The 12,247-nt window shown below is 42.5% G+C and overlaps 1 protein-coding gene across 1 annotated transcript in view; it reads right to left on the bottom strand.

Moving 5' to 3' along the window:
• The window catches only part of KCNQ3 (potassium voltage-gated channel subfamily Q member 3), a 304,476-nt gene that overhangs the window by 36,606 nt on the left and 255,623 nt on the right, over window positions 1-12,247 (bottom strand). Inside the window, 1 exon segment of the mRNA XM_082363767.1 lies at window positions 322-348. Within this exon segment, the coding sequence (XP_082219893.1) occupies window positions 322-348 (27 nt within the window).

The following is a 12,247-nucleotide window of genomic DNA, read 5'->3' as shown; positions in this document are numbered from 1 at the left end:
CTGTCTCCTCAATCCATAAATGAAGACACGAGAGTCGATCTTTCAGTGTGGATGTGAGGACCACATGAGATAACACATGCAGGACTCCAGGCCCAGAGGAGAAACACTCAAAATATGGCTGTTGCTATGATCACAGTTAAGTTGTCCTTGAGTAAATTAACATGAAATTGGCAGAGGAAAATGGCGACCAGCAACAGCAGTGAACCCCAAAACTCTATCTCACGACCAGCAGGACTGCCCAGGGGCCCTACAGTGTACACAACTGGACCCTCTGTCCCGACACAGTGGTGGGAAGAAGAGGCTTCATAATCACAAACATACCTGGCTGCTGCATCCAGCTGTTCTTTCCTGTGAGGAGACGGGGGAGAAAAAAATAAACACAGCATAAATTACAGGCAACAGCTCCCCCTCTCCCCAAAATCTGTCCCCAAGCTTCCCTTTGATGAAGACGAAGGAGCAGGGTGGAGCTCTGGGACAAGATGGTGCAAGTGGAGGAGAGCCAGTGAATGACATGGGTTTCCCCAGCCAGACCCCAGACCCCTCCTGTGACCTAACAGGTCTGGCTCTGAACTCCAAGGTTCTTCTCAGCCATGCATTCATTTATTCATCCCCAGAATGGTTGCTGAGCACCTACTCTGCCCCACACCTTGTGCTGGGTTCAGGTGATCTGTTCAGCGGTGGGGACAGATCAGGAAACCAGGAATTTCATAACGTAGCAGCCACACACCCCATCACTCTGTCACCACCATCATCATTACAGTCGACATCATCATCACTAATATTTATTGTCCGGTAATTAGTAGGCAGATACTCTTTTAAGTGCTTTTTTTTTTTTTTTTAAGAACTCTCCCATTCTTTTTTTTTTTTTTTAAATTATTTTTATTTATTTATTTATTTATGGCTGTGTTGGGTCTTCGTTTCTGTGCGAGGGCTTTCTCCAGTTGCGGCAAGTGGGGGCCACTCTTCATCGCGGTGCGCGGGCCTCTCACTATCGCGGCCTCTCTTGTTGCGGAGCACAGGCTCCAGACGCGCAGGCTCAGTACTTGTGGCTCACGGGCCTAGTTGCTCCGCGGCATGTGGGATCTTCCCAGGCCAGGGCTCGAACCCGTGTCTCCTGCATTGGCAGGCGGATTCTCAACCACTGCGCCACCAGGGAAGCCCTTAAGTGCTTTTTATGGATTCACTTATTTAATCATCAGTAGCAACCCTATGAGGTAAGTATTATTATCACCCCCATTTTCCTGATGAGAAGACTGAGACACAGAGGGATTCAGTCAATTGCTCAAGGTCTCGCAGCCAGGAAGCAGCCGAGTCAGGATTCAAACCTAGGTGACCTGGCTCCGGAGCCCACACTTCTAACCATGAGGCCACACGCAGTCTACACACATTCATAACCGAGACTTCGCTCAGGCTCTGCCTAGAACAGTCTTACTCTTCCTTTAAGTTCCAGCTGGAGGGGCTCCTCCTGGTGTTTCTATCTAAATTCCCAGGGTTGAGGCTGAGCTAATATCTTCGTATGTGGAATTGGACTGGATCACATTGTCTTAGAATTACATGGTCGTGCGGGGGCAGAGCCTCTGCTTTTCTCAGCTCTAAAACCTGAGCACCCCATACCCTGGCACTTCGTAAGTGCACAGGAAATACTGAATGAATACCTGGACTATCGTTGGGATCCAGGGGTGGGAGAAATGGGGACAGAATATGAGGTGTCTTGGTAGACGAGCAAAAGGACCAGCTGGAGAGTTAAGGATTTCTAGTTCATGCATCAGCTCAGCCTGTGGGTCTAGTGTGGCTTTGAGCTGGACACATCCTCTGGGCCTATTTCCCCTCCTGAGGCATGTGGACAGAAAAAGCTCTGACTTTTTAGAATCCTCTGGGTCTCTGGCTCCAGGAAAAGTAGGGACGGCAGTAAGAGGAGAAGGAAGGGCTTCCCTGGTGGCGCAGTGGTTGAGAATCTGCCTGCCAATGCAGGGGACACGGGTTCGAGCCCTGGTCTGGGAAGATCCCACATGCCGCGGAGCAACTAGGCCCGTGAGCCACAACTGCTGAGCCTGCGCATCTGGAGCCTGTGCTCCGCAACAAGAGAGGCCGTGATAGTGAGAGGCCCGCGCACCGCGATGAGGAGTGGCCCCCACTCGCCACAACTGGAGAAAGCCCTCACACAGAAACAAAGACCCAACACAGCCAGAAAAATAAGGTAAATAAATAAATAAGTCAGGAGCTCTTTAAACAAAAAAAAAATAAAAAAAGAGGAGAAGGAAAAGGTGAGGGAGTGGGCCGAGGGCAGGATGGGAGCAGAGGGCAATGTGGGGGGCGGTGCTAAAGGCAGGGATAAATTAGGAGCATGGGACTATCAGATACACCCTACTATACATAAAATAGATAAGCAACAAGGATTTATTGTATAGCACAGGGAGGATCTTGTAGTAACCTATAATGGAAAATCATCTGAAACAATATATAACTGAGTCACTATGCTGTACACCTGAAACTAACACAATATTGTAAATCAGCTATATTTCAATTTAAAAAAAGAATCAGAGGCACCATTTCCATTCCTTTCTCATGCTACAGGACAATGATTCCATGCCTCTCCCTCCATCATCAGAACTCCCCCACCTCCCCACTTCCCCCCACAGCCAGTGACCTTGACCTCAGCAGAGATCTGCTGCATGGGCCTACCACCATATTGACAATCTTATACCTGGTCTCACCCACTGGCTTCCCTTCAGTGCTGATGGATGAAGGGTCCATGCTCCTGCTGACGGCTTCACTTGTGCCTTGAAGCCCATGCCCTCCATCCTGCTCTCTCCTCTAGCCCTCCCCTCCACCACCACCGCATCCGCCTATACCCCTCTCTACCATTATACCATTATTCCATTCTCATCAAGGATAAAACCTGAGCCCTACATCCCTTGCAGCTGTGTCATCTGCACTCACTGTCCCCACGTGCTCATTTCCTTGTCACCCTTTGGCCTGTGTAAGCTGGCTTTCTGCCCACTGCTCCACTGCAATTGCTCTAGTCAAAGCCCCAACACACTCCAAGAGATAACACCCAGTAGGCAATTCTCTGTCCCTGTCTCCATCAACCATGTGACAGGACTAGCACGGTTGACCCTCTCCTGTTCACTGTTCTATCCCCAATGCCACGCCCAGTGTCTAGCACGTAAGAGATGCTCAGTTAAATACTTGCCGAATGTATGGATAAATGAAGAAAGGATTTGTAACCACATTCCAGAGGGGATGTTCTAGCCCTGCTGTCACTAACAGTGGCTTCCCAGGACTGTGCTTTGGGAGTTTAGTGTCTTCCTTGCCCTCTTCTCTCCTCTGTGCCATAAATCCACTGCTTCCTTCCAGCACAGATTCAACCAGCAGAGACTAAACACCTAGGATGGGCCAGGTACTTTCGCACATTTTATTCAGTTTGACCTTCACAACAACAATCTTCAGAAAAGGGTATTATTATCTCAACAAAACTTGTCTCATCTTACTTTCATCCAATTTTTTCCTTAAAAAACTCTTTCTTTTCAGAGATATAATGGGCTTTGGCATAAGACCTGGGTTCCAATCTTTGCTCCATTGCTTACTAGCTGGGTGACATTAGACAAGCTGATTAATCTCACTGATGCTCTGATTCTTAACCTATAAGCTTGGGGTTATGAAAAATGGAGTTACCCATTCTACTTATCTCCCAGGACATTCTAAAGATTAAATGAGATAGCCTGTACGAAAACAGATCCATTGTTGTTTGGCCGTAGCAAAGGGTTACTGCATATAGTTCCCCTTCTCCATTTCTAAGCACTCCAATAACCTTGACCCTGGTCATAAAAAGAACAAGTTCTGGTTCTACGATAAATTAACTGGGTCTTCTTGGTCAAGTAACTTCTGTTTCTTGGGCCTAAGTCTCAGCTCCATTTTAATTCTAATATCTAATGATTCCAAAGCTGCACTGTCCAATGGTAGCCACTAATCAATCACATATGGCTATTTAAATTAAAATTAAAGAAAATTAACAATTCAATTCCTCAGTTGCACTAGTAATAGATGCTCAACAGCCACATGTAACTAGTGGTTACCATATAGGACAGTGCAGCTATAGACAATTCTACTATCACTTTTAGGGAACAAATCTGTGTGCATGTTTTTTTGTTGGTGGTAAGTAACACCTGGTTTTTAATGTCTGCTCTCTTCTCTGCTTGTGCATGAGGATGTACAATTTGCCATCCCCCCAGCATCTTCCTGTACCTTCTCAGCCTCCTACCACCTACTTCTACCAGGTCTACACAGTTTCCATTGGCCAGCAAATCAGAAGACCTGGGTTTGATCCCAGCTATGCCCAACATGATGTGTGGCCTTGAGCAAGTTCCTGAGCTGCTGGGGGCCTCAGTTTCTTCTCATATAAAATTGGGGTGGGACTTGAAACTCTCCGAGGTTCTTTGCAATTCAAAAGTAATGATTTTATAATTTTAAGTAATTATAAAAGAAAAACAAAAAAGGTAATAATACCATCACTCATCACTGCTAGCCCAAAATATGCATGTATATACATACACATATGTACACATGTGTGTATATATACACACACATACTTGCAAATTAACAAAGAACTACACTTGCTGGAAACTGATATGACACCACTCTTAGAAATGGGCTACACAACTTCATCCTTCAAATTCTTTTGGAGGACTATAAAATGGTTCAGCCACCATGGAAAACAATCTGGCAGTTTCTCAAAATGTTAAACATAGAGTTACCTATTCCACTCCTAGGTATATACCCAAGGGCATTGAAAACACATATCCACACAACATGTACCTAAATGTTCATGGGCCAAAAAGTGGAAATAACACAAATATGCATCAACTGATGAATGGATAAATACAATGGGGTATATATGATGGAATATTATTCAGCCATAAAAGGAATAAAGTTCTGATACACAAGACAATATAGATGCAACTTGAAAATATTATGACAGGTGAAAGAAATCATATTATAAGATTTTATTTTTACATGAAATGTCCAGAATAGGCAGAATAGAGAGAGGAAATATTAGTGGTTGCAAGGGCTGGGGGAAAAGAGGGAACCAAGAGTAACTGCTAAAGGGCACAGGGTTTCTTTTTGGGGTAATGAAAATATTCTGGAATTAGATAGTGGCGATCAATGCCCAACTTTGTGAATATACTAAAAACCTACCAAATTGTTACTTTAAAAGGGTACCTTTTATGGTATGCGAAATCCTTTTGTAGTATATGAAATATATCTCAATAAAGTGTTTTTTCAAAAAAGTAAATCAAATAAAAAAACCTTTAGGAAGCAGGTGAGGACACACCAGTGTATTATCAGCTACTTTTTTTTTTTTTTGCCATTAAACATATGGAGTGGGTTGGAATATGGGGGCGACATTCTTTTCCCAAGGGATGGCCTTGCTTCAGAATGGTTGCCAAGTGAATTCTCTAGTGGCTTTATACTTTTGTCCTTGAAAAAAAGAAAGAAATGTTCTCTCTTAAAAGCCATTCCCATATCACGGCTGCTGTCTGCAGCACAATGTATTCCTTGGAGTCTCCGACAGCTAGGACAATGCCTTATTTATAATAAATCAACCCAAAAGAATGGTCCTCTTGCCAAGACCTTGGGATGCAAAGCAAACAGAAATCTTCTTGATTCAGAATTCAATGTGGTTGCACAAGTTCTTGTTTTTGAGTTCAAGGTCACTCTGTTCTCTTCAGGAGAACCACCTGCCCATTCTAAGACCCTTGTTATCCCGAGGAAGGCTGATACTACCCCAAACCCAAAATGATTATAGCAACAATCGAATGTTAGAATCAAAAGGAATCACAGAGATCATCTTCTGAGTAAATCTAATTACAAGTAAGAAGACAAAGTTAGTAAACCAAAATTTATCATTCCATTATGGAAGCCTTGCTTCTTCTCATCTCGTTAACTCTCCCACAAGTCATCACTCCCTGAGTTTCTTTCCCTGTGCTTATTCCCTTTCAGGTCCTCCCTCTATCCTCCCTTCCTACTGCTGTTACCTTGGTTTAAGCTCTCATTTCCTCTTCCCCTGAATCCTGCATTCCTTTGTTAGCTGATCTCCTTGTGTAGAATCCTGAGCCTGTCCAATCCATCCTCCCTCCTGTCACTTTCCTGAAACATACGTCTGATCATGTCATTCTCTGTTGCCAATAGCTTCTCTTCGTTTTCAGAATCAAGGTCAGAGTCCTTCACAAGTCACTCGTGACCTGCATGGTCTGGTCCAATCCTTAGCATGTATAAGGGGCTCAAAAATATTGGTGGACCGAATGCCTGGACTAGAAAGTGCCACATGCCACTAGACCCTCTTGGGAGTAACAGCACCATAGATGCTGAGATGGGAGAGGTAAGCAGGACCCTGAGGTTCTGGGGCCCTGTGGGTTGTGGTCAGGTTTTGGACCTTGTTCTCTTCATCATGGTTATCCAGTGGAAAGTTTTATGCAGGGAAATGAGTCAGTCATGATGTCATGAATTTTCTTAAATCTTTATGACAGTCCGGTGATGGAAGTGGAGGGAAAATTGAGGCCGAGTTCAGAGCCTGGTCGCAAGTTCCACAATGAGAGTGTGGGAAGGTGGGATGGGGTTGGGGGGAGCCACCCGTCCAGCACTGGGTCATGCTATGGTTCATGAACCCAGACACATGGCAGAAACACGCTTCAGAGCAGGGTCCCCACTCCAGGTATGAGTTCTGAGTGTCCCTCTACTTCTTCTTCCAACTCAAGGGTCCTATCCACCCAGCCTTCTATCCACACACTTAAAAATCTGAGCTCTGGACCACAGTGTCTAAAATCTGGCAAGGATTTTGGGCACTTTGCTGATGGTGTCGGTGAGCGCGTTTCCTGCCTGAGCGCAACTAGTGGCAAGTTGCGGGCACCTCCAGTTTCCTAAGGTGAAAGCTTAGATTATTGAGATTAGGAACCAAGATGGCGGAGTAGAAGGACGTGCTCTCACTCCCTCTTGCAAGAACACCAGAATCACAACTAGCTGCTGGACAATCATCGACAGGAAGACACTGGAACTCACCAAAAAAGATACCCCACATCCAAAGACAAAGGAGAAGCCACAATGAGACGGTAGGAGGGGCACAATCCCAGTAAAATCAAATCCCATAACTGCTGGGTGAGTGACTCACAGACTGGAGAACACATACCACAGAAGTCCACCCACTGGAGTGAAGGTTCTGAGCCCCACGTCAGGCTTCCCAACCTGGGGGTCCGGCAACGGGAGGAGGAATTCCTAGAGAATCAGACTTTGAAGGCGAGTGGGATTTGATTGCAGGACTTTGACAGGACTGAGGGAAACAGAGACTCCACTCTTGGAGGGCACACACAAAGTAGTGTGTGCATCGGGACCCAGGGGAAGGAGCAGTGACCCCAGAGGAGACAGAACCAGACCTACCTGCTAGTGTTGGAGGGTCTCCTGAAGAGGTGGGGGGGCGGGGGGGGGAGAGTTGTGGCTCACCGTGAGGACAAGGACACTGGCAGCAGAAGTTCTGGGAAGTACTCCTTGGCGTGAGCCCTCCCAGAGTCTGCCATTAACCCCACCAAACAGCCCAGGTAGGCTCCATCGTTGGGTTGCCTCAGGCCAAACAACTAACAGGGAGGGAACCCAGCCCCACCCATCAGCTGTCAAGCGGATTAAAGTTTTACTGAGCTCTGCCCACCAGAGCAACAGTCAGCTCTACCCACCACCAGTCCCTCCCATCAGTAAACATGCACAAGCCTCTTAGATAGCCTCATCCACCAGAGGGCAGACAGCAGAAGCAAGAAGAACTACAGTCCTGCAGCCTGTAGAAGGAAAACCACATTCACAGAAAGATAGACAAGATGAAAAGGCAGAGGGCTATGTACCAGATGAAGGAACAAGATAAAACCACAGAAAAACAACTAAATGAAGTGGAGATAGGCAACCTTCCAGAAAAAGAATTCAGAATAATGATAGTGAAGATGATCCAGGACCTCGGAAAAAGAATGGAGGCAAAGATCCGAGAAGATGCAAGAAATGTTTAACAAAGACCTAGAAGAATTAAAGAACAAACAAACAGAGATGAACAATACAATAACTGAAGTGAAAAATACACTAGAAGGAATCAATAGCAGAATAACTGAGGCAGAAGAACGGATAAGTGACCTGGAAGACAGAATGGTGGAATTCACTGCTGCGGAACAGAATAAAGAAAAAAGAATGAAAAGAAATGAAGACAGCATAAGAGACCTCTGGGACAACATTAAATGCAACAGCATTCGCATTATAGGGGACCCAGAAGGAGAAGAGAGACAGAAAGGACCCAAGAAAATATTTGAAGAGATTATAGTTGAAAACTTCCCTAACATGGGAAAGGAAATAGCCACCCAAGTCCAGGAAGTGCAGCGAGTCCCATACAGGATAAACCCAAGGAGAAACACGCTGAGACACATAGCAATCAAACTGGCAAAAATTAAAGACAAAGAAAAATTATTGAAAGCAGCAAGGGAAAAACGACAAATAACATACAAGGGAACTCCCATAAGGTTAACAGCTGATTTCTCAGCAGAAACTCTACAAGCCAGAAGGGAGTGGCATGATATACTTAAAGTGATGAAAGGGAAGAACCTACAACCAAGATTACTCTACCTGGCAAGGATCTCATTCAGATTCGATGGAGAAATCAAAAGCTTTACAGACAAGCAAAAGCTAAGAGAATTCAGCACCACCAAATCAGCTCTTCAACAAATGCTAAAAGAACTTCTCTAAGTGGGAAACACAAGAGACCAAAAGGACCTACAAAAACAAACCCAAAACAATTAAGAAAATGGTCATAGGAACATACATATCGATAATTACCTTAAACGTGAATGGATTAAATGCTCCAACCAAAAGACACTGGCTTGCTGAATGGATACAAAAACAAGACCCATCTATATGCTGTCTACAAGAGACCCACTTCAGACCTAGGGACACATACAGACTGAAAGGGAGGGGATGGAAAAAGATATTCCATGCAAATGGAAATCAAAAGAAAGCTGGAGTAGCAATACTCATATCAGATAAAATAGACTTTAAAATAAAGAATGTTACAAGAGACAAGGAAGGACACTATGTAATGATCAAGGGATCAATCCAAGAAGAAGATATAACAATTATAAATATATATGCACCCAACACAGGAGCACCTCAATACATAAGGCAACTGCTAACAGCTATAAAAGAGGAAATTGACAGTAGCACAATAATAGTGGGGGACTTTAACACCTCACTTACACCAATGGACAGATCATCCAAAATGAAAATAAATAAGGAAACAGAAGCTTTAAATGACACAACAGACCAGATAGATTTAATTGATATTTATAGGACATTCTATCCAAAAACAGCAGATTACACTTTCTTCTCAAGTGCGTACGGAACATTCTCCAGGATAGATCACACCTTGGGTCACAAATCAAGCCACAGTAAATTTAAGAAAATTGAAATCATATCAAGCATCTTTTCTGACCACAATGCTATGAGATTAGAAATCAATTACAGGGAAAAAAACGTAAAAAACACAAACACATGGAGGCTAAACAATACGTTACTAAATAACCAAGTGATCACTGAAGAAATCAAAGAGGAAATCAAAAAATACCTAAAGACAAATGACAATGAAAACACGATGATCCAAAACCTATGGGATGCAGCAAAAGCAGTTCTAAGACGGAAGTTTATAGCTATACAAGCCTACCTCAAGAAACAAGAAAAATCTCAAATAAACAATCTAACCTTATACTTAAAGGAACTAGAGAAAGAAGAACAAACAAAACCCAAAGTTAGAAGAAGGAAAGAAATCATAAAGATCAGAGCAGAAATAAATGAAATAGAAACACAGAAAACAATAGCAAAGATCAATAAAACTAAAAGCTGGTTCTTTGAGAAGATAAACAGAATTGATAAACCATTAGCCAGACTCATCAAGAAAAAGAGGGAGAGGACTCAAATCAATAAAATTAGAAATGAAAAAGGAGACGTTACAACAGACACCGCAGAAATACAAAGCATACTAAGAGACTACTACAAGCAACTCTATGCCAATAAAATGGACAACCTGGAAGAAATGGACAGATTCTTAGAAAGGTATAACCTTCCAAGACTGAACCAGGAAGAAATAGAAAATATGAACAGACAAATCACAAGTAATGAAATTGAAACTGTGATTAAAAATCTTCCAACATACAAAAGTCCAGGACCAGATGGCTTCACAGGTGAATTCTATCAAACATTTAGAGAAGAGCTAACACCCATCCTTCTCAAACTCTTCCCAAAAATTGCAGAGGAAGGAACACTCCCAAACTCATTCTATGAGGCTACCATCACCCTGATACCAAAACCACACAAAGATACTACAAAAAAAGAAAATTACAGGCCAATATCACTGATGAACAGAGATGCAAAAATTCTCAACAAAATACTAGCAAACAGAATCCAACAACACATTAAAAGGATCATACACCATGATCAAGTGGGATTTATCCCAGGGATGCAAGGATTCTTCAATATATGTAAATCAATCAATGTGATAAACCATATTAACAAATTGAAGAATAAAAACCATATGATCATCTCAATAGATGCAGAAAAAGCTTTTGACAAAATTCAACATTTATGATAAAAACTCTCCAGAAAGTGGGCATAGAGGGAACCTACCTCAACATAATAAAGGCCATATACGACAAACCCACAGCAAACATCATTCTCAATGGTGAAAAACTGAAAGCATTTCCTCTAATATCAGGAACAAGACAAGGATATCCACTCTCACCACTATTATTCCACATAGTTTTGGAAGTCCTAGCCACGGCAATCAGAGAAGGAAAAGAAATAAAAGGAATACAAATTGGAAAGGAAGAAGTAAAACTGTCACTGTTTGCAGATGACATGATACTATACATAGAGAGTCCTAAAGATGCCACCAGAAAACTACTAGAGCTAATCAAGGAATCTGGTAAAGTTGCAGGATACAAAATTAATGCACAGAAATCTCTTGCATTGCTATACACTAATGATGAAAAATTTGAAAGAGAAATTAATGAAACACTCCCATTAACCATTGCAACAAAAAGAATAAAATACCTAGGAATAAACCTACCTAGGGAGACAAAAGACCTGTATGCAGAAAACTATAAGACACTGATGAAAGAAATTAAAGATGATACCAACAGATGGAGAGCTATACCATGTTCTTGGATTGGAAGAATCAATATTGTGAAAATGACTATACTACCCAAAGCAATCTACAGATTCAGTGCAATCCCTATCAAATTACCAATGGCATTTTTTACGGAACTAGAACAAATCATCTTAAAATTTATATGGAGACACAAAAGACCCTGAATAGCCAAAGCAGTCTTGAGGGAAAAAAACGGAGCTGGAGGAATCAGACTCCCTGATTTCAGACTATACTACAAAGCTACAGTAATCAAGACAATATGGTACTGGCACAAAAACAGAAACAAAGATCAATGGAACAAGATAGAAAGCCCAGAGATAAACCCACGCACCTATGGTCAACTAATCTATGACAAAGGAGGCAAGGATATACAATGGAGAAAAGACAGTCTCTTCAATAAGTGGTGCTGGGAAAACTGGACAGCTACATGTAAAAGAATGAAATTAGAACACTCCCTAACACCATACACAAAAATAAACTCAAAATGGATTAGAGACCTAAATGTAAGACTGGACACTATCAAACTGTTAGAGGAAAACATAGGAAGAACACTCTTTGACATAAATCACAGCAAGATCTTTTTTGATCCACCTCCTAGAGTAATGGAAATAAAAACAAAAATAAACAAATGGGACCTAATGAAACTTCAAAGCTTTTGCACAGCAAAGGAAACCAGAAACAAGATGAAAAGACAGCCCTCAGAATGGGAGAAAATATTTGCAAACGAATCAACGGACAAAGGATTAATCTCCAAAATATATAAACAGCTCATGCAGCGCAATATTAAAGAAACAAAGAACCTAATCCAAAATGGGCAGAAGACCTAAATAGACATTTCTCCAAAGAAGACATATAGATGGCCAATAAGCACATGAAAAGCTGCTCAACATCACTAATTATTAGAGAAATGCAAATCAAAAGTACAATGAGGTATCACCTCACACCAGTTAGAATGGGCATCATCAGAAAATCTACAAACAACAAATGCTGGAGAGGGTGTGGAGAAAAGGGAACCCTCTTGCACTGCTG

This window comes from Balaenoptera borealis (genome assembly GCF_965194805.1).
Source record: "Balaenoptera borealis genome assembly, chromosome: 17".
NCBI lineage: Eukaryota > Metazoa > Chordata > Mammalia > Artiodactyla > Balaenopteridae > Balaenoptera > Balaenoptera borealis.
Note: the sequence above shows the minus strand (reverse complement) of the source record. Positions and strands in the feature narration are given on the sequence as shown.